Below are 23,222 nucleotides of genomic sequence, written 5' to 3'. Positions count from 1 at the left end.
CAAATCCCTGGCACAAAAACAAACAAAGCAAAAAGGAAAGTCAGTCCTGAAACGACCTTGATTCTTGTCTTGGGGTTCATGAGTCCTCTAAGAATATGGTCAAGAGCTGATGGCTATCTTGGAATTAGTAAAGCCAAATTTCAGCAGCCAAGAATGACCTCCAAGAGAGAAGGTCTCACTATGCAGAGTCCCCAAGGCAGGAAGAACCAGGTACAGGTTAGAACTGGAAAGAATGGGTATCCCTTTGTGAACTACATCCCACTGTGGCCCAGACTGAAACCCCTTCCTGTACACTGTACTCAGGAGAGGATTCCTCACCCCAGTCAAAGACAAGACTTTGACTTAAGAAAGGTAACAACACAGAAATGGGTGACACTGATCCAAACAGAAGGACGAGCTTCCCGCAACCATGATTCCACTCCTCCTACAAGCTTGGGCTCTGATGCTAGAAAGCCCCAGGCATCCCTTGAGGGCTGAGTACTGAGGGTCACATGGTCCCAGGCCTGACATTACCAGAGAAGAAGCAGTGAGCACAGAAATGAAGGAAGGGTCAAGAGGGCTGGATAGACAGCCTGGATCGGTGTCCTGTGATGTCCAGGCTAGAAACCTGCTTCATTTGGAACCTTGGCTTCTTCACCCGAATGGTGCATGGAAAGCGATGTGGTTCATGGCTAGTGCAAGCGCAGGACTGTAGTGAACTGTGTGTCTGTACAGGTGACCTGTAGGAAGGAGCAACAGGCAGAGACGCTACACTTCCTAGGATCAGGGTAGGCTCCATGCATGCAAGGGCTGCAGGCACACTGACGCCCACTGGGATGCCCACTGCCTTTAGCCTTTCCACAGGTCCCACGAGTTACACTGCCGTTTGTGCATCTGCAAGAACCACCGGTTCCTGGGGATGAGTTTCAGAGTCTAGCCCCTGTTTTGGGATTTGGTGAAGCCATGACAAGGTCTAACACAGACAGCTCTGCGAGTGGATACCCTGGAGCCACAGAGTGCACCGTCTTCTCCTGAAGCAGCAGCTGCCCCAGCTGCTGGGAGCAAAGGCTTCCTTCTCCCAGGAGGCAGAAATGGCCAGGGCTCTGGCTCTGAGCAGGCCAGGAAGGAGGTGCCTTGCCCACTGCCTAAAGACATGCTCCACTCATCTCCAGGATCCAGGGACTTCTGAGTGACAGCAAAGTGGTGTCTGGTTCAAGACAGCAAATCTCAGAAGTACACTGCTTTGGAGGACCAGGGGCTGCTGAGGAGGACTCCAGACCTAGCCTACAAGTTATTCACGGTGAGCCATCACCTAAAACTACCTTCAGTCCAGGCAAACACGGCCTTGTCCAGGCAGACATCTGTGCAAATGAACTTCAGGTGAAGTGCAGTTCTGGGACGATGAGATGCATTTCCCCAACTCATCCTCATTAGCTGCTAATTCTCACCTTACAGCCGAGACCGAGGCCCAGAGGAGCTGAACGACTTGCTCAAGCTCACACAGTGCACAGCAGAAATGAAATTCAAACCTAGGAGGTCTGACTTCAAAGACAACTGGTAGCCAAAACTCTGTCCCACAGCTTGGCTTTTAGAAGTACTTAGACTGATAGTTTCTCTGGAAGATGAATGGTGGAATTGGGTGACTCCCATTCTACCCCTAAATGAAGGAGGAAGACTGTGGAGGCCCTGAGTGCTTTACATGTTAAGCAAGTATGTTGGGCTTTCCCCTGCAGATGGAGGTCAGGAGTCATGGAGGAGGGGTTTCGAGTGAATGACAGCTCCGGATGAGGGATGACAAACAGGAGCTACAGGGTGACCCTGGGTACATCCAGGATGGAATCTAAAGGGTTCCACTTTTCATGCCTGTGCCTCTGTTTCTTTGTCTTGAAAATGGGAATAAAACTGCGCTGCCCTTAGAGGTTGGTGGACTGATAAACTGAGTCAATGTTGGATCGACGAATACTTGGTGTTCTTACTTTGAAACACCGTTGTGATTAAATGAGATGGTGTACACCTGTCGCTGGTAGTCACCTAAGAAGGGAGGGTCACTAATATATCTATTACTGGGGACCAAGAGAAGAAGGCTCTTCAGAGGCTATAAGTGAGAGTCATAAACTCCATGCAAACCAATAGAAGTGGCCCCCAAAGAAGTGTGTTTGTGGGAAAGGATCCTCGTGGATGAAGCTGGGGTCACCCTGTCTAACCAGTTTTTACCATCTCTGAAGACTCATTAGTACGTCCTTAGTGCCCGGGAAGATCCAGTCGCTCCTGACCTCATTTTCGGAGCGTCTCCAAAGATAGTTAAAGGGAAGTTGGTACTGGCAGCAGCTGCCAGTCCTGACTACTACGGAAGACAGAAAGAAGCCGGCCAACTCCGAGCTCTGATCAAGTTGGCTTCACCCTGAGCTCCGCGGCCTGCGGCTCAGAAGGGACCAGGAGTTGTCCCAAGAGAGGGTCCCCACCGCGGGAAGCCAGCAGCACTAGAGAACCGAGGAGACTCGAGTGGACGTCGTTACGCAGCCAGGATCGCGGGGTAGGGGTGCGTCTCCAGGACCCCACGCAGCCCAGGCCTCCCCTCCCTCTCCAGCCCCGGCCTCCCGTGCAACTGCCCCTCGCGCCGCGCTTACCTGGGACCAGACCCAGCAGTACAGCCACCGCCAGCGCTAGGAGCCGCAGCCGCATCTTCCCGCCGCAGCCGTCCGGCGCTGTGACCCGGGAGAGCGCCGCCGCCCGCCGGGCCCGGCCCGCCCCTCGGCCTCCAACCACCGTTCGGGCCAGCGCTGCTGGGTCCCTGGGTCTACGCCGAGCTGGGGGAGCGGCCTCTTCATCCACTGGCTCGGCCAGCCCACGGTGTCCTCTTTCACCACGCCCACGTCTCAGATGAGAAAACTGAGGTGACCCTGGCGATTCACGACATATAGAGCTAAGGCGTCCAGAAGGACCTTGTGATCTCCCTGAGGCCTTTAGATCTCCTAGTTCCCAACCTGGTTATTCCTAAGAGGGATCCAGGCCCTTAGGGATCGGGCTCATCTGCAAACCCTGAGCCTGGACCTCACACACTCGCTCCCTAGGCACTCCATCCAGGCTCACAACAGCTGAAAGAGAAGCAACTTTCCACTGCTGCCTTGAACTTGGAGAAGGAGATGGGGGCTGGGCCAGGATCCCTGAAAAGTTAAAGGGTTCCTGCAGGGGAGCTCAACTTCCCAGGTGACAGCCTGGGATGTCTGTAACCTCCAAGTGCCTCTGAGTCTTCCAACTGCGGCTCTGTAACCAAGGCAATCGTCCAGTCCTTCCTGGGTTGTTTACCACATCACCCAATGGTGAACATCAGCAGTCATTTTGTGCGTTTTATTTCCGGCTCCTTTGTGTGTGGACGGGATGGGGGAAGCAACAACCAAGTAGGCCTTGGTTAAAAGTGGTCCCTTAGGAGGAGGAGGAGGAGGAGGAGGAGGAGGAGGAGGAGGAGGAGGAGGAGGAGGGGGAGGGGGAGGGGGAGGAGGGGGAGGGGGAGGGGGAGGAGGAGGAGGAGGAGTGAAAGTGGGAAGAGAAGAAGGGGGAAGAAGAGGGAAAGGAGGCAGAAGAGGAGAAAACAGAAGTCCCATGTCCTTCCACTTCAAGGGCCTGAGGAAGACTGGGAGGTGTGGAGCAAAGCAAGAGGTACTGCCGGTGGGTAGTGAACCAGCCGATGGATACCTACTCCTGGGCAGCTTCAGGGTGGACCATCCACTCTTCCTGGTCATGCAGGGGCTTTGCCCTTTGGGATCTGCAACCTGGGAGAAGTCCCCATGGAGCAGAGCTTCCCAGGGACTGCACTTCCCACCAGGAAAGCCAGGATGGAGACAGCACCTTCCCCACTGAGCCAGGCCTGCAGAAGCTGAGCTGCTGGATCAGGCACCAGGGCAGGAAACAAGGCAACCAGGTCTAGTGACACATGTCTGCCCTCCCAACTACAGAGGGGGCAGAGGCTTGCCAGTGTAGGCTATTTAATAAGGCCTTTTCTACTTTGAGCCTCTCCCCCTCAAAAGGTAGTGATGCCACTCAGTGGTGCAATGCTTGCCAAGCATGTGTAGGGCCTTGAGTTTGATCTTCAGTCACACACACACACATACACACACATACACACACACACACACACACACACACACACACACTCACAGGGTGGGGGGTGGGGGCGGGGTTTAGGGTCAAACTGAGTCCTACAGCCCAAGAGTGCAAACATCCTTCCAAGATGTCCATAAAACAGCACAGAAACTACTTTGCCTGCATGCATAAGCCCGTGACTTATTCCATCCCTTCTGTAAGGCCCCAGATTGAATAAACCAAGGTTTGGTGTGGACCCAAAATATGTCCAGGGTTCTGTGGACACATGACTTCTTTTCTCTGTATTTGTGTGTGTGGGTGTGTGTGTGTATGCATCTGTGTGTATGTATCTGTGTGTGTGTGTCTGTGTGTGTGCATGTGTGTGTATCTCTGTGTGTATGCATGTGCATGTGTGTGTGCATGTGTGTGCCCATACATTCATATGCAGAGACCAGGACATTACCATCACCTGTCAAAATAGGGCCAACAGCTGGGACCCAGATTTCAACACTTCCCTGTGGGGCACAGTTCTTAGTCGTGGGTACAACAATCTGGTCCAGTTCCCAGAAGGCAGAAAAAGGGAACCCCAAGGCTCTAGAGCGAGGGTATTAGAATAAAGCATGGGACTGGGACAGGCCACCTGCATAACTGACCACGAAAAAATGTGCCTCTGACCATTGGTTTTCAAATAGGAGACAAAGCATCTCAGGTCAGTCCTTGCACTTTCAACGAATAAAACACTCACTGAGCAAAAAGATACAGGAGATGTTCAAAATCAAGGCAGTTAAAAAGACCCAGGTATTGTGGATCTAAAGATAATTGTTGAAAAAGATGTCACTGACGGTGTTGGAAAAATTTGTGTGCAGACAAACATACTGTATGCTACGTGAGTGGCACTCCCTAGACAGGGCTCTGAAGACGATGTGTTGATGTTGGCACTTGGGGTTTGGTGTTGACATGACAAACTACTTTTGTTAGCATTTTGTCTAAACTCTGCCCTATGGTTACCCAGCAACAGCCAGTTATACCTGACTTACTATAAAAGGGGCTGCTTGCCCACTCTGCTCTCTCTTGCTCTTCCCCTCATCACCCCCCCATTCTCTTCCCCCTCTCTCTTCACGTGTTCATGACCGGCCTCTATTTCTCTTCTCTTCTCTTCTCTTCTCTTCTCTTCTCTTCTCTTCTCTTCTCTTCTCTTCTCTCCTCTCCTCCCCTCTCCTCCCATTCCCTTCCCTCCCCCCCTCTCTCTGCTTCTACCACCATCTTGACTCCCCCTCTCACGCCCTGAATAAACTCTATTCTATACTATACAGTTGTGTGGCTGGTCCCTCAGGGGGAAGAGATTTCTCAGCATGGGCCTGCTGAGGCACCCCCTTCCCCCATACCTGACTATCACTTCCCTAGAACATATATATCCCCCTTTATCTTTTTATAAACACATCAACTCTTAAATAAACAAGTAATTGAAATAAAAGTTAGTATCTGTAACATGTAGTCTGAAATATGTGTGGAGGGACACACATGCAGAGAAGGGCCCAGTGAGGAGATGTCACTACGTGAACAGCACACAGATTTTATTGTGCTGTCATTGAAACTTTTGGGGTGTTTCGAAATAAAATCTAGAAGTGAACATTTGTTTATGGCCAGTGTGGTGGCCTCTGCCTGTGGTCCCAGCTACTTGGGAGGCTGAGGCAGGAGGATTGCTTGAGTAGATTTGTTCAAGGACAGCCTAAACAATAGCAGATGTCATCTTTTAAAAATATGTTTGGGCTAGGGAGATGGCTCAGAGGGTATGGGACCTACCCTATAAGCATGAGAGCTGGAATACTGATTTCTAGAGCCCTATAAAAGCCAGCAGGGTGTGGCAGTGCACCTCTAATCTGTAAACTTACTGCAAGGTAAGCAGAGACAGGAAATCACTGGAACTAGCTAATTTTCAAAACTGACAGAGAAGAACTTCAGGCTCAACACAAGGCAAGTCTTAATATACAATGGAAAGAGGGATTGAGGAAGACAATGATGTCACTGTTGAGCCTACACACACACACACACACACACACACACACATACACACACACACGTGTGTACCCTCATATGCGTGCCACAAGAATGCAAAACACACTCATGCATACACACCACACACATACACACACACACACAAAAATGTTCGCAGACTAAGACACTCTCACCTTTATTTGATCGGTAGTTGGTTACAAGCAACCTATCATTCTCTAAGATGCCATGCAGATTTCCATAGGTCAGTTATAGCAAGTGGCCATTGAGTGCCCATCCTCCCTCCAGTTTCAGAGATGTTAGCTCACGATCGATCTCTCAGGTTTTATGCATCTAAAACGAGGGCTTGGCTATCAGAAAGTTCCCAGGTTAGCCCCTTAATAAATTAGGAAACAGAAAATTGAGACGTCTTACCACGGCTGGCACAGTGGTGCACTCTTGCTGAGGCAGAGTTATGGGTCTTCATTTGAAGAAGTGAAGGCTGCCAGCTTGGAACAGTTCCAGACCTAAAGGTTCATGGAAGAAAGAGAGGTCAAAGAAGGGCAGGATGGTCAAAAAAAAAGAGTTGTGTACATGGAACCCATCAGTTCCTTGCCGGGAGTGACAGCCTCACTATCCAGAACACACCACGAATCACTCTCAACCCCAACTCACCTGAGAGGCAAGTCACTTCCACACGCCATCATATAAAATTAATGTTGTTAGTCTGGGCTTCTTGTTATTATAATTGAATGAGTTCGATGCATGAATCTGTTGGTTTGCAGTTGTGATTATAAAGTTGGATGTCGATGTTAGTGCTGTTTAAGCCACTTCAGCAGCAGTAACTTGAGTCAGCACGGTTTTAGGAAGTGTGTTCTTGACCCTGAGAAAGGACAGAACTGGAGGATACTCAACACTGCTCTGGGTGTTCTTCTTGTGGGACTGACGATAACCGGAAGCACTCGTGTCCTTTCCTTTGCTTTCCTCATTCATCTGGCGCCAAAACCCAACACGCTCTCTTCCAAGGAACTCGGCCACTCCAAGCCAAGTTGCTGGTGTGACTCTCTAAGTATGAATAGATGGTTTGCTCCTGCTGGATTTTGTTACTGACCATAGTCTGCCTCTTCAGACGCTTCTTTCCTCCACCTTAACTAACCATCCATCTCTCTGAGGCTGCTCAGTAAGTGTCCTGTCCCCCTGCTGTGCCCTTCAGGATCCTACCACCTTACTAGGCAATTCTGTTTACTAAGACCCACTTTGCACCTCTCCAGCTGTTTTCACCTGTATGTGCTCTAACCACTTGCCTCTCTCCCCTTCTACTGGGTGTCCCGATGAAGCTCTCTGCTCTGTCTACTTTTAGAATGAAAGACACATTGGTGTGTCAGGAAGCTTCTTCTTGCCCTACCGGGCCCCCATCACACACAAAGGCACACCTCTCCCCTGTGATTTGGGACATTTCTCTCTGAGAAGTCTCTCAGCCCTGTTGGGACTGATTGAAATTCTTGTTACCACAACACTTACCCCTTCTGCTCCCTCATGGGTCCTCTCAGCTCTGTGAGCTTCCTCACCTCCCACTAGGAGCTGCTGGGGGGCTCCTGGGTCTGAGACCTTTCCTTGCCTGCTTCTTCTCCAAGCTACCTGGTTTATCTCTTCTGTGCCCTCCTGGGTTCATTCTTTGCAAGTTTCCACGCCTGCTCCTCGGAGCTGCCTGCTAAGTCTCACAGTTTCTTTATGCCCTTGTGGCTTCTGCGATATTGGAGTCCTCCCTAGGGTGGAGAATTCCATCTCCCTGGGGTGAAGATGGCTCCTTCTTGTCCCTTTTGACTACACTATTCTCTCTTTTAGCTGACGAACCCTCCCTATAGCCAAGTTCTTTTTGTGACCCTTCTTCCCTTTCTCCTTGGACTCAATTTCTTTCTTGGATCCAGAGATTTTCTTAAAGCCACGCTGTCTTGCTGAAAACAGGGCTTGGCCTCTGTATAGCTTGTTGGCTAAAGACCACACACTCAGCGTTACAAAGTGTCCCAAATTCTAGCAAGTTCTGCCACTGAGTGAACAAAGGATCCCAAACTCTCTTATCTCTAAGTTTTTACAGCTTCCCACTCATAAATCTTTTATCTCTATGATTTGTCTGTGGTTTGCTCTCATGAAAACCTTTAAGACTATTGCGCAAATTCTTTATCTCGGGATTGATTTGTAAGGTTCATTGGGTGTGGTTAAAAAAATTGTAAAATCTGCATGTAACAGTTTGGCTTTAAACTTACAGCAAAAGGCTTAGAGTTAAAACTTATACATAGGAATTTTAATTTGCTATAGCATCTTATATATGCAATTCAATTCTTATCTAGAATATACTGTATATGTACCTTAGATTCAACCCTTGTTTAGGAAAACAGCAGCCTTGTGGCTTTCCTCCATCTTGAAGGTTGGTGACCTTCAAGAACTAAGCAGCCACATGATTGGCAGCCATTTTTACTAAGGTTGAATAGTATATGCCATGTGACCTCACCATCTTAAGATGACCACTTGGCATAGAACAATGATTATTAAAACTTCTTAGTCTTAATGAGCTTTCTGTTTATCATTAAGTCTCCCTTTAGAGTAAGAAAGCAGCAAGAAGTCTCAAATATTTTGGATTGGTTTAACATGATAGAAATTTATATTTGCTACAATGTGATATATATGTGATACAACTCTGGTTTAGAATATACTGTATATGATGATAACCTTTCAAGATTATAAATCTCTCTTCAGGTTAACAAAAGCTGATTTAAGATGTATGTATGACTACTCATGTCTTTGCTAACTGTTTAACATCAAGCTTCTGAAACATTAGGTAAGTAAGAGCAGCATATGTTCAATGAGGAAGGTACACTGGATAATCAAGGTTTATAAATTCCTGAGTTCTACTCACGATCACAGTAGTATTTGCCTAGCCCCCTTGTCTTTGTTCATTTTGATAAGCTTCAGCTGTTTGGATAAACTAAGCCATACAAAAAACTTCAACATTTAATAATGGTGCTCTATAAAAGGTTCAGTGAAATCGCCAGTCTCTCTATGTACTGTATCTATGATTAAAATTTTGATACTAGAAAAGCTTCTATTAAAAAATTGTTACTTTTAAGGCTAAGCCGGATCAGGGATGGAATAAAAAGTCCTAGTCTTATAAAAACTACCAAGTTATTGTATAAACTCTTGAGGATAATTTTAAAATGCCAGTTAAAAGTCACCTTATAAATGATCAAATTCCTTAATGTGTTCAGAACTACATTCATAGTCATACTAAGTACTGATGTAAAGTAATTACAGGAATAAACTTCCTCTATATGTTCTCAAAGGCAAGCCTAAAACAAGACCCTATAGATAAGCAAGGTTTGCCTAGTTTAGATATACTTAATGGAGAGATGGTCCAAGAACTCTTCAGAGATCTTATGAATATGCATATAAAATGTTTACTAAAAGGGTTTTTGTGATAGAGAGACGTGCCAGGTCCCTGCAGGTCCCCTGAGATCTCCTCCAAAGAAGATGATGGCAGGCAGAGGAACTCCCCCTGAAGCTTGCTTTAAACGTGGCAAAGCTAGCCATTGGTGGAAGAACCGTCCTTCACCTTGTTGCTGCCAAACTGCAGACAAGCAGGACACTGAGGAGTTGATTGCCCCGCTTCTCCTAAACAAGGCAGGCTGTACCCCCCACCCCTAAGTGTCTACTCCAGAGGAAAATGTCAGATCTAAGCCTTGCAGCTAAAGACTGATGCTGATGAGACCTCTGCCCCCAAGGACCATAGAAGAGCCTAGAGTGATGGTCCAGATAGCCAGCAAGTCTCTATCATTTTTAAAAGATTCAGAAGCTGCTTGGACCGCACTTCCTGCTTACTCAGGTGAAATTTATCCTACTCTGATCTATGATGGCAGTGATGACTAGACGAGTGACAGATGTGTGAGCATTCGTGACCAAGGCTTCAGCTACCTCTAGATTCTCTTCCTGTGTAACAATCAGGCCACAAACCTCACATCCCGAAGCCTCCTCCAGGTGAGAAAGACAGTTTACCTTGCTACCAGACTCTGAAAAGGCAAACTCACAAGATAGGTTTCAAAGTAACTTTTTACTATTCACTTTTTGAAAGGAATTTGCTTTATAGTAAATGCTGTCAGTCAACCTCCTGTGTCTCCTGGCAAATAATTGAACTTTAAAAAGTGATTTAAAGTCTATAAAAAATGAAAAATGCTTCAGACTTTTCTCCCCTTGCTATGCTATTGTTATACTGAAACTTCAGCAGTTCAGAGCTTTAACATTAATCAGTGGAGTCCTGATAAGCTATTAGTCTAGCTCTAATAAGCACTAACTATGATTATCATAGTTGAAAACTCAAGATTTTAAATTCCCTTTGGTTGTCTTACGAGTATAGAGTTAAAAGTGCTTCTCGTTGTGCTAAGAACATCTGTCTAGTTTATATACACAGAGTCTTCTGGCTAGATTTTTTAAAAAAGTGTTAGTTCTTTTAACCAAAATCATTGGGAGTTCCAGAGTTTTTCCTAGGATTCAAATATGTGAATCTACTGTCTTTGCTATAATGTGGACCCCAGCATAGATTCCAAAACTTATCTCGTTTTATAAACTTCAAAACCTCTTTTCCTTCTCTTGAGATTCCCCTATCCCAACTCCCAGGACCATGGGCCTAAAAGTTTCAAATGTACATCTAAAATTGTTTCCCTAAACTCTCTTTTTTTCTGCCCCTAATATATATATATATATATATATATATATATATATATATTCCAGCAGATTTCCAATCAAGTAAAGACTGCAAGCTGTACCAACTGCTGCCTGCAAGTCCCCAGCCCCAAATGGTCCAGCAGAGCCTGCTCTTCCTGGACTTGGCCAACATTCTAGCTTTTTGGGTCCCTAACAACAATGTGCCAACATCAGCAGGAAGTAGTCACAGAAGATTTCTTCAACCCCTATCATTCATTATGAACAAGATGTCTGGGATGTTGTTTCAAACCCGGGACAAGTGTTTGAGGTGTTTATTAATATATCAAAGTGGCCTCCAGTTTCTCCCAGCATCCTCCAGTCATTACCTGTTACAGACTATGGCTGGCATACATACAGCACCCTCTATCCTAAACTCTCCAGCCCAAGGTAGGCTGCCCTATCCCCAGAGGCTCTTCCCTATATAATCCAGACATTTTGGCCACCTGCCCCCTTTCGTACCTTTGGCTTCTTGGCTGCTGCACCTGATTCCCTCTCTCCTGCCTCCCTTCCCCTGTCCACACATGGTCCAGCTCAGCCTGGTCATGTCTACTCTGGAGTCTCCCAGATGTCTTGGTCCATGTTTTATCTATATTCTCCCTTTATCCACAATACACTTTCTCCTCCACCATACCTGGGAACAGTCATGTTTTTTTTTTCCTTTTCTCTTTTTCATTCAGTTGGTTTCTTCTGAGGCCTGCCTTACCCCTGGGTTATAGATGCCTATTGCAGTAGTTTAAATGGAAATGACCCATAGGCTTTTAGAGACTGGTGCTATTGGGAGGTGTGGCCTTGTTGGAGTAAGTATGGAGTAGGTATGGTGTTATTCGAAGAAGTGTCACTGGGAGCGGACTTTGAGGACCCAGAAGCTCAAGCCAGGCCTGGTTAGTGTGTGTCATTCTCTACCTGCTGCCTGCAGATCCAGATGTTGAATTCTCAGGTCTCTCTCTAGCATCATGTCCGCCTGCATGCTACTATGCATCTGGCAATGACACTAAGGGACTAAACCTCTGAACTATAAGCCAGCCCCAGCTAAATATTTTCCTTTACATGATTCTGCAGGGCCAGTGCACTAAAGGACAGATCCTAAGGTTGGTATTGTAAGATGGTGGGACCTTTAAGAAATGGTGCAACAAGGCTGGGGAAATTGCTCAGAAATAAAGTGCTTGCAATCCAATCATAGCATGTGAGTTTGATTATCAACACCCGTGTAAAAAGCTGGGCATGGTAGCATAAACTTGATATTGCAAATTTAGGAAGGTTAAAAACAAGAGAATCCCTAGGGCTCTAAATCTGTAAGCCCCAGGTCCCAGTAAGAGACCACCCTTTCTCAGAAACTAAAGCATCAAACAAGAAGTGGGGTCCTGAGGAAAGATATCTAAGGTTGACCACTGACCTGGAGCCACACCCACCCACCCACATACATACTTATAAACATGCACACCCACCCACATATACTATATATAATACACAGAGAGAGAGAGAGAGAGAGAGAGAGAGAGGGAGAGAGAGAGAGGGAGGGAGGGAGGGAGGGAGAGAGAGAGAGAGAGAGAGAGAGAGAGAGAGAGAGAGAGAGAGAGAGAGAGAGGTTTTAGATTCCTGAGCATGTGTCCTTGGTGGAGTTCTAGGATTTGGTTTCCTCCTTCTTTTCTCTCTTTCCTATTCAGCTACTAGGCAAACAAGTTTCTTCTGCCACAGGTCAACACCAGCATAGTATTCTGCCACATTGGCCTAAAAGCAACAGAACTAAGCAGTGTAATGGGCTGAAAGGTCCAAAACTGTAAGGGATGGTAGGATGGTTCCTGCCTCTGGAGCACAGCCAGCAGGGCATGAATCTTGTTGAGTGTTACAGTTACTGGATGTGTAAGGCTTCTTTGTACATATTTTACTTTATGCTCCTCCTTTGGAGAATGTTCTCCCTGCCAAGGTTAATGATTCCATGATAATCATAAACAGCACAATTCCAGGAAGCAAAAATGTGTCTGGTATTCCTCAGCAAAATGGTAACACTGTGACATTCAAGACTAAGGCTGTGGGAAAGTATTCTGAAAACATGAGTTCAAAAATACATAAACCAGTATAAGAGCTGTTCTTTACAGGATTTCTCAACTGTGCAAAATGTAAGGTCTCTGAGTTCAAGGTCTGTCTACAGAGGAAGTTCCAGAAGACCCAAGCTTAGGCAGTGAAGGAGTGGGAAAAACAGAAAGCTGCTAATAATGTAATAGAACAAGGAGGCCATGTTCCAGCCCCAGCAAACATCAGAACTTGGCAGCTTTGGCCATGTGGGCCTTTAAGGCCAAGGGGTTAAGGTCATATAAACTAATGATTCATGGAATAGTCAAAAGGACACCATGGGTAAATAACTAAATTGATAAGCAAATTCTAACAAAGTACCTTATGAAAAATAAAGGAGTTAGCTTTGTTCTGCAAGAGAGAACTATCTCAGGCAGAGACCTATATTGAGCAGACTACAGAGCTGTAAGCTTGCTCCCCAATCAATGACTTGGAATCATTTCTTCCTAAACACCCCTTCCTCAGGACCCTCTCTCAAGCTGAGGGAGATCCTCAGCAGTTTTCAAAAGTAGATACCCCATGTATTTGTTATAGTAAGACAAAGTTAAGAATACTTTCCTTTCTAAGAAGGGACATAGCTGACTAATACATGTGACCTTTCTCTATACAGCTTTATGCCTTCCCTCCCCTTGTAAGGGCATCAGTTACAGTGAATTAAGGCCCCTTGCTGACCCACAATGATGGTTATGTTTATTATCATTTTTATTAAGATATAATCCATATGCCATAAACTTCCATTTTTTAAACATACAGTTGAATGCCTTGTTACACTTACAAAGCTTTGCACCCATTTTTAATTTTGGAATGTCTTTATCACTCAAAGAAGAAACACCATAGAAATTAGTGTCCCTCCCATGCCTCCCCTTGGCTTAATGCTGGGCAATTACTAATATGCTTACTGACTCTGTAAATGCACATATTTTGGATATTTAGCATGTGCAGAGTTAGACTTTGTGGCTGGCTTCTTTCACATTACATAGGGCTTTCAAGATTCATTCAGGTATAAGGTAGATCAGTGCACACTTTATAGCTGAATCATATTCAATTGTATAAATACATACTTTGTGTTTTATCTGTTCACCATTTGGTGGACATGGTTATTTTCCCATTTTTAAATTGAGTTGTATTTTTTCTGAATATTCACTTGTTTCCTTGTAGAAAATATTTTGTCTTAAATTTTATACCTATGGTTTTTATATCTATATCTGAGTTTTAGTTTTAGCATATATGTTAAGGCCGTTTCCATTTTTTCTCTCTCTTTTCTCTTTATCTTTGTGGACACATATATGTATAACATGATAGGAATTCGATTCCATTGTTTTGTAAAGACTTATTTTTAAGTGCCTGTGTGTGTACCTGAGTGTATGTATATGCACTATGTGTGTGTGTGTTCAGGCGCCCATGGAGGCCAGAATGAAGCATCGGGGCCCCCGGAGTTACAGGCAGTTGTAAGTTGCCATGAGAGTTCTGAGAACCTGGATCTTCTACATGAACAGCAAGTGTTCTTAACTGCTAAGCCATTTCTTCAGCTCCTCAATCCCACTGTTTGCCTGCAGATATCTAGTTGTCTGGCTTCAACTGTTGGAGAGATTAATTTTTGCCCATTGAATTATCTTGCTCGGTGCCTGTATCTGAAAAGCAATTGACCACAAATGCAAGGGCTTATCACTGGTTATTTCTTCTCATGTCTTTATCTTATTTTTTTTTTTTTTGCATCAAGACTGGAGTCTAGTCGGAAAGGGTTTTAATACAGATTTAAGCACAAGCATTATAAGAAATGGAGAGACGTAAGAGCAGAGTATTCCATGTCCTAGAGGGAGTGCAGGCTCAAGAGAGTCACCTCTCATGTCCTCTTCATATTTATTGAATCATGTGATTGTTCTTTCAATACTATTGCCAGACGTAATATTTTTTAACTATCCTTATCAAGGGATAACTGGAACGCAGACAAGGTGAATTATACCTTTTACCCTTGTTTAAATTTGATGATCCTGTATGTGTTTGTACGAGATTAATACATCATTTGCTTTTTACTGCCATCCTTGGCAGGCTTTGTCATCAGCTTCCTGCAAGAAATGAGATCTATTTCCCCACCAAGGCTTGAGAAAATGGTTTAAGGTGGTTTATCCTCTGAAATGTTTGTGGTCCCTTGAAAACTAGAGAAGATGTTTCATCTGGTACTAGGCTGCTGTGGAGGTCCCAGATCTCTGCAAAGTGATCACTTTAAACTACAACTGAACATCTAGTGCTACTGGGTTACAGACATTTTGGGAGTCAGTCACTGTGCGAAGCATAATTTTGTCCTTTCTCCCATCCATGTCACCCAAAGTGCTCCTTCCAAATTTGCTTACCTGAGATTCCCATCATCCTTTATTTGTCTCATGTCCTCTTTAGCTCTTCTCTGTCCTCCAGCTGCCATTTAATCTAAAACCAGCATAGTCCATGGAGCTGAACATCCATACCTTCCCAGACACCTTCATCTGTCTCTCGATTCAAGCTGGAGTATTGGTGTTGCGGTTAGAATACAGTCTGCAGTCAAGCTGCCCTACTACACACAGCAGCCATGCAGCCTTGATGAAGTCTTGGGTCACTCAGCAACAAGAGACTACTAAGGCTAGGAACCACATCTTGTGGGGTTGTAGAGAATGTATGTGATTTAATATGAATAAAGCTATAAAATCAACACAGTCTTTGCACACATTCTTTAGCTTATCAGAGCTAAACACATATAAACATGAGTTTAAAGGGTAGAACTCTAGATTTTGGCTACTGTGTCTGACCTTAGTTTCACCACCTACTGATTTCACAGAAAGGATTCCCTTCTCAATAATGTTTCTAGCTCAGCAGTCTCCTCTCTCCGTAGACTGTGCTTGGAGTCACTTCCTATGCCAAATAGCTTTTCTATGACTCAGACAACATAGATCTTGTAGCATTTTTCAAAAGCACATTCAGCCAGCCTTTTAAAATGATAATATCCTCATGGCTGATTCTCTGGAACCCATAGAGGGAATACATTGTACACGAGACCCATGGGGAACACCATAGGCTCAGGTAAACATACCCATGTAGGTGATGACAACCATCTCCATTCTTAAGTAGCACCCTTTGGCCTTTGGCATCCCACATCTTTCAAACCAGCCCCCTCCTAGATACTTCTCAAACTTACCATTCAGCCTCCCAATGAGTCTCTCCTCCTCTTTCCTCACCTCCAACTCCATTCTTTTAGCTCTAACGTTCACCACCACACACCCAGAGAAAATGCCACATCACCTCCCCCAGTGGATACTAGCCAGACACCATAGTCACAGTCTTCTGAATCTCCCTTGAATTCCTCCGGCTGCCAGACTCCATGGACCCTGTGTCCCCAGCCCTTCTGCCCTTCTCTATCCTTCACCATGTTCACGGGTGGGAACTCAGGTTCTGTGATTTGCACTCGAAAGGCCTGCTTGACTACCATTCACATACGACAGGACACAAGTTGATCATTTCCAAGTCATGTTTTTTCTTTCTTTTCATCCCTCCCTGCCTCAGTCCTCGATTTCCCTGGCTTTGTCTTACACACACACACACACACACACACACACACACACACACACACATGCACGCACACACTGGGTTACTTTCATTAGAATACACACTACTTCTGTTCTCAGCTTCCTTCTGCTCCATCATTGCTCTACCACCAAGGTGTTTCCAAACTTGCCCCTAGACATTTGTCTCGTGGCTAAATCTGACCAGTGCCCATCTGACCTCTGCTCTTCTCAGGCACTGAGCCTGCTCCATTAAAACCTAAAGGAAATGATAGCTTCGTCCTCGCCTCACTCAACTCCCCTAGCAGCTGGCTCTGCTCCCCTTGTCTGAAAACCACATTTCCTTATATCAGTTGGCTCAGAAGAAAAACCCTATGAAGTATCCCTTCCCCATTTCTTGGTCTTTTGGTTGTAAGTTAAGCCAGCTTCCCAGTCTACCCTGTTCTCTTTACCAGCCCATGCTTGTCTAACTCCACTGCAGCTCCCTAGGTTCTCATCCACTACTGTTGGAATTCTGTTAGCATCCTCATTTACAGTTCTGAGTCAGCCGTGTCTCTTGGTCTAATTCAGAAACCACTTCACAGTCAACATCCCTACTTGATCTTGCCTTCAGCATTTAAAATTCTCAAGTCCCTGGTGACCACTATCTCAGAGCTATGTCCCCATGCAGACCATGCTCACCTCACACACAAACATGATTGTGTAAGGCATGAATATGTGGATGCTCACAAACACGTTCACACATACCCACACGCGCACATATGTCTGAATTAAACACACTCCTATCTTCCACCAAAGTCTCCCCTACCAGTCAGCAAATATTTCCTATCAACTGATGGCTCCATCTCTTTCTCTGTCTCCAAGGCCTTCATGCTTGATTCCCTGAATATATCTTGAATGAAACCATTCCTCTCATCTCATGGAGTGCATTTCTTCCAGCACTGCCGCAGGCCCAAGTGGCTGGCAGTTCTCTGAACACTGACAGTCTACCTCCCAAGGCCCTCATTTTGCCTAGCTCGTGTGTTCTTAACCAAGAGAAATCTTACCACAGCAGCACAGTTACTACCTGGGTGTACTTCTGATTGTCACGGGATTGTGGCCTCCACAAAGAATCATTTGCCTCGGTGTCAGCAATGCATCTTTGTGAAACCCTCACAGTATTCTGTCTGGCGTAGTCAGTGTATGCACACCTTCTGATCAAATGGCTTGTTTTAGGGCCCCTCCTCTTGGGTCCTTGAACCTTCTGAGTGAGATTAATGCTTTCCTTTACAGCTGACTTTGTCATGTCACCATGGAGCTTGTATACAGGTTGAGCATCCCCAATCCCAGGAACACAAATGCAAGCTGTGACCAGCTCCCCAGTCCAAATCTTTTTGAGCATCAACATGATGTCACAAGCAGAAGACTTCACCCTTGACCCCATGTGTCACTGAGCCCCAAGCTAAGTCGAATCCCTTCTGAGTAGATATATAGGTGTGTGTGAGACCAACGGATTTCGTTTACACTTAGGTCCCATTCCTACGGGATCTAACGGGATCAACGATATCTCGTTGTATATATGCAAGTGGTCCAGCTTCTGGAAGAGTGTGAAATGACGGGACCGCAGGCATTTCTAATAAGGGCTACTCAGCTTACATGGGCTCCACCAGCCACATTCCTAACCCAGTGGCCCTGGCTGATGTCTTTGTTTGCTCCCCTTGGTCCCCTGTACTGGACAGGAGGAAGGTATTCACGGTAACATATGAAATGTGTGTTTGAACTGACAGGTAACAAGGTCTTCCCAAGCATCATCTTCTGGAAAGCTGCATGGTTCTCCACATCTGTCGGCTGGTCACCTACACTTACATCCCCACCCTGGTAACATGGGTCACTCAAGACACTGGGTACCACTTTGTCTTATTCAAGTTTAATCCCAACAACATAAGACATAGAATTAGGGCATATGACAGATTCCTAACAATGAAAAAAATAGGGCCGAAGCTTCATTTGCAGTTGGCTCCTCCGTGAGTCACTTGTATTTGAACAGCAAGTGTGGATTTGCTGCTGCTCCTTCAGCAAAAATAGAAATCCTGTGGCCACACGCTTGCCTGGTTCCCATCTTGCATCCACCATCAGGAACTCTTGAAGCCCTCTTCTTTGGATTCGGGTTTTGAAATGGACTCTAGTGGAAATCTCCACCTTGGGAGAAAGGCTCCCACTCCTCCCACCTTTGTTGCTCCACATGCCACATGGATGGCTTCCCCCCCACCACCCTTGTCCTCTCCCCCTGCTCTGGTGGCTCTGGTCCAACTGGCTGGAAAAGGAGCAGCAACCCAAAATGCTGGAGGGAGGGTGGGCAGCTCACCTCCGCTCTCTACTTTCCCTGTTGCTGCAGTGGCTGTTGTTTCTGCTGCTGATGCAGCGGCTGCTGCTGCCTCTGCTGCTGCCTCGGCGGCTGCTTCTGTGGCTGTGGGTGTGGCTGTGGGTGTGGGTGTGGCTGCTGCTGCTGCTGTGGTTTCTGTTGCTGCTGCTGCTGTTGCTGTTGCTGCTGCTGCTGGTGCTGCTGCTGCTGTTGCTGCGGCTGCTGCTCCTGCTTCTCCTGCTGCTGCTTCTCCTGCTCCTCCTCCTCCTCTTCCTCCTCCTCCTCCTCTTGCTGCTGCTGCTGCTCCTGCTGCTGCAGAAGCACCTTGGTTAGGGGCCTGGTACATTCACTACTGTCTGAAGGGCTCTGCTCCTCCTCCACAGGCTGCTGGTCCTGTCTTTGATCTTGGGCCCGCTTCCTTTCCCGCATCTCTTCGAAGAATATTTGGCAGCTGAAGCCATCTCGGATGCCATGCTGGGCGTGGTCCAGCAGCGCCTCCAGCGTAGGGAAGACTCTGCAGCAGGCCACACAGCGCAAGCCGTGGTTGGTGGTGACCAGCCAGTCTGGTGGTGCTCGTAGCTCCTGCATGCAGCAGTCCACAGGGTCCTCAGTCTGCGGGCAGTAGTGCTTGCAGGCTTCCAGCTCCCAGCGCAGGTCTGTATTGGAGGCCATCTCGAAGGAGGAGCCTTTCCTCCGCTGACGTTTGATGAACTCTGCCTCCCGTATAAGGGGCTTCCTGGTGACTGGCTCGAAGCCATCATCAGTCTCCCAAGCCACTGCCACGCCGCGCACGGTCTGCACGTGGGTATACAAGGCGCACACGCTCTCAGGTGGGGTTTCCTTCTGCTCTTCGGACTTGTTAGAGTCCCAGGACTGGTACTGAGAATAGGACTGATACTCGGAGGATGACTGGGATGATGGAGAGCTGCTCCAGCCCAGCACCCCCTGTGCCCGGGCTGCCAAGTAGATGTCGTCCTCAGGGAGGAAGGCAGGCCCTGGCCGCGGAGATGACTCATTCCTCCTCATGGTCCCTGAGAAGTGAAAGGAAGGACAGTTTCGTCAGTGTGCTCAGAAAGGCTCCATTCGTAACTTTCCTGAGAAACCACAAGCAAAATCATGCAGGATCTGTCCGGCTATGGGAGGGTGCTTGCTATTCATCAGAGATGACCATAATAGAACGATCTCAGAGGGAGATAAGGATAAAAGAATGTGTGAATGTTATCAACTGAGGTGTAAAAAGCCAGCACCTGGTAAACTGAACGCAATTGTATTCATGGCTTAAGATTAAACAAACCAGGAACAACGTGCACAGAACAGACACAAAAAGTAATGGGCCTGCTAAATGAAAAAGGCTCTCCTGTGATCTCACTTAGAAGACACTGTAGAAAAAGCAAATCAGTAGGGACAGAAAAGTTGCCAAGAGCTGGAGGGGTGAGCAGGACAGAAAGGAGCCTTAGAGAAGTCTTGGGGGCCATGATAATAGTCTGTGCATCGGCTTGGCTGTCATTTGCAGGAACATTGTCCCAGTCCCTTCCACTGTACACATCATGTACTTGGCAGACATCAGTTCAATAAAACTCACTTGAAAATCAAGAATGGACCTGGGCTGTGGGGCTGTGGGAGAGCCTGTTTGTGACTTGTCTCTATCTTGGGGGATCTCTCCTCCACTCCTTGGAAACATGTTGCATCCCTGTCACCATGTAAGAGTGTACTAGGCCTCCATTCCATTAAGATTCAAAACAAGCCTAAGAAATTTCACTACCGTGATTTTCATCCCACCAAGGAAACGGAGGCAGAGGATGATCTGCGTACCAGGCAGAGTCTCTTGGCTCCAAGAGCATATCTTTTCCTAAAGTGCTACCAGCAGACACACCCTGGTGTCCCCTGAATTGGCTTTCTAGATTAGCGTGTATCCATGAGGAATGCTTATATTATTGCAGGTCTTACAGGATTAGCCTATTTTTCTTCAACCACACATCAAAACCAATACATAAATGTGAACAATTTCATTCTCGTCTACGTATCTCCTGAAATAGCCCCATGGATGCCAGACAGCTTTCCCTAAAGACCACTTTTCTTATTTGGTTTGTCTGATCAACATACCCCTTTGCTAACAACATCAGGACCAACCTTCCTCTTCCCCATCTATTGACTACCTGGCCAGCACACTCCTGTGCTCTCCTCTGTGGCGTCTGGGCTGGCCATGCCCACGGCCGTCCCATTGATTGGTGTCTGTTCTCCCCTGCGCTCCATGAGATGGCGTTTCATGACTTCAAACCAGCACCCAGAATCTCGGTGAGAGCTGGTGTGGGCTGTGCTGAAAGCCCTCCAGCCAGCCCCAGCCTGAGTGGCCACATGGTTACTAGGACCCTGGCTTTATTCTGTGATGTCATCAGTGACACGGGTCTGTTCTGCAAGGCTAAAAGTCCCCTGCCGGGTTACCAGGAAAGGGTCCCAGTATGACCTTATTTCCCTCTGTGGCCTTTTCTCTCCAGTCTCTTCTCGGGAACACGCACACAAAACCAGACACATGTTCTCAAGTATGTGTCCACACGTAAAGACTTAGATGCAGGGGTTGGAGAGATGGCTCAGAGGGTCACAGCGCTGGCTCTTCTCTCAGAGTTTGCAGATCCGATTCCCAACACCCATGACACCACCTGTAATTCTAGTTCCAGGGAGCCCGATGCCTTCTTCTGGCCTCCGCAGGTGCTGTGCTCATAAAGAGCAAAGATAAATGCAGGCAAAACAGCATTCCACACACAAAATGAAAATATTTCAGGCAAACTCATAGGCACTTACACACATACATGTAAATGTTCCCATGCACAATCGCTTAGATACACATGTTAAAATACACATCAAACACATAGACATGGTACATTAGTATATGTTCTCACATTCACACCGACATACACATAAGCATATGAAGCACATACACTCACTCACACACACACACACATGCACGCACGCACGCACGCACGCACGCACGCATCCACACACAAGGACTTTGAGAATCGCCTTCTCCTCTATGTACACAATCAGCCAAGCATGAATCCGACTAGCCCCACTCTCTCCTCCAGCACTTCCTGTCATTTGCATACATTTGCATAATTTTTCCATGCATTTCCTGCATCACCCTGACCATTGCTCTGTCTCACCAGCTTTAGTCCCTTGAATTCTAAAATGCTCAACAGTCCTAAAAAGTGACAGACTTGTGAGAAGCCCATTGCTCCCAAAGCAATACTAACACCACCCAAACAAGCATCTTCCTGGCATTACTCCACCTAGGAGGTAAAGCCACTACACAGAGCTGGGGAGCTCTACTGAGCCTTGGGAAATCAAACATGCAGTAACAGAGATCTATGCTGACAGTTGGAAGAGGAAACTGTGTGTTCTTTCTTTTCATATAAACACAAAGGCATGCCTTGTAAGATGATGATGATGATGATGATGATGACGACGACGACGACGACAATAAAAAGAAACAAAGAAGCAAGGGTACCAGCATAAATTTAGATGGGCGGTGGAGGAAGGTTAGACCATTTAAGGGATAATGCAAATAACTGTCTGGGGGAAAAAGAAGACTCAGCCAGTAAACAGCCCTGAACGTTCATATTCAATGCTATAAAAAGATGAACTTTGGTCTCACCTCACATGAAACAACTGGAACATTTTCATATGGCTCAAGGTTACATTTTAACAATAAGTGTGTAGAGAGTAAAGTGACTTGTATGCAATTCCAGCGTGGCTTTACTAAGAGGTATCCGTCCACACAAGCTCTAAGGGTCTTTTTATTTTGAAGTTTTATTTTATTGTGTGTGTGTGTGTGTGTGTGTGTGTTGCCAGTGGGAAGCAGGGAAAGGGGTACACATGTGCCATGATGTTTGTGTGGAAATCAGAGGACAATTTAGAGAAATCAGTTCTCTCCTTCTACCCGGTGGGTTCTGGGGATAAAACCCAGGCTGTCAGGGTTGGTAACAGTTGCCTTTATCCACCAAACTCATGGATGTACCCTTTATCCACTGAGCTGTCTCGATGGACCCTTTCCAGGTCTTTGTCATTGTGTCAGTATGTTACCAAAGCTCACTTAACATTCCCAGTGCTAGGTGGTGCTACCTAAGAATCCCCACACTGGAGAGAGGAATTGGTCAAATCTTACCTTGAAGTCTATCCTGGCGATACACTGCAAGATCCATTCTCAAAAACAAAACAACAAAACATGAAAACAAAAAGCAAAGTTACAATTTGTACCTGCATTTCTCTTAGTGAAACGAAACAAAGAAGTAAAGGAAATTAGTAGGCATGCTCTCCCCACCCCAGAATTAATTAGATAGCTAGGAGATGTCTAAGAGGCCATTCCTTGTAGCCATCATAAGGGAACTGCACCTTAAAAGCTCACTTGTCTACTGCATCACAGTCTCCACTTATAAGCGAGGCAAAAGTGAGAAAGACAGACAATACCAAGTGCTGGTGAAGAC

At 46.3% G+C, this 23,222-nt stretch overlaps 2 protein-coding genes across 2 annotated transcripts in view; both read right to left on the bottom strand.

Moving 5' to 3' along the window:
- Vstm4 (V-set and transmembrane domain containing 4) overlaps positions 1-2,684 on the bottom strand; it is a 79,927-nt gene extending 77,243 nt beyond the window's left edge. The window contains exon 1 of the mRNA NM_001029920.1: positions 2,607-2,684. Within this exon, the coding sequence (NP_001025091.1) occupies positions 2,607-2,661 (55 nt within the window). The 5' untranslated portion in view covers positions 2,662-2,684. The remainder of the gene's footprint in view (positions 1-2,606) is intronic.
- Positions 2,685-18,293: 15,609 nt separating this feature from the next.
- Fam170b (family with sequence similarity 170, member B) lies at positions 18,294-21,104 on the bottom strand. The gene is made up of 2 exons (NM_001399444.1): positions 20,901-21,104; positions 18,294-19,775 (listed from the first exon to the last, which is right to left on the bottom strand). Exons 1-2 carry the CDS (start codon positions 21,010-21,012, stop codon positions 18,757-18,759), a joined length of 1,131 nt encoding a protein of 376 aa, NP_001386373.1. The 5' UTR covers positions 21,013-21,104; the 3' UTR covers positions 18,294-18,756.
- Positions 21,105-23,222: the final 2,118 nt, after the last annotated feature.

The sequence above is a fragment of the Rattus norvegicus genome, chromosome 16 (assembly GCF_036323735.1).
Source record: "Rattus norvegicus strain BN/NHsdMcwi chromosome 16, GRCr8, whole genome shotgun sequence".
In the NCBI taxonomy this organism is placed as follows: domain Eukaryota; kingdom Metazoa; phylum Chordata; class Mammalia; order Rodentia; family Muridae; genus Rattus; species Rattus norvegicus.
Note: the sequence above shows the minus strand (reverse complement) of the source record. Positions and strands in the feature narration are given on the sequence as shown.

Coding starts and splice junctions, on each gene's coding strand:
- Fam170b (NM_001399444.1), bottom strand. CDS start 21,012: ATGAAACGCCATCTCATGGAGCGCAGGGGAGAACAGACACCAATCAAT. Junction 19,776..20,900: donor CACAGGAGTGTGCTGGCCAG/GTAGTCAATAGA, acceptor TTCACTTCTCAG/GGACCATGAGGAGGAATGAG.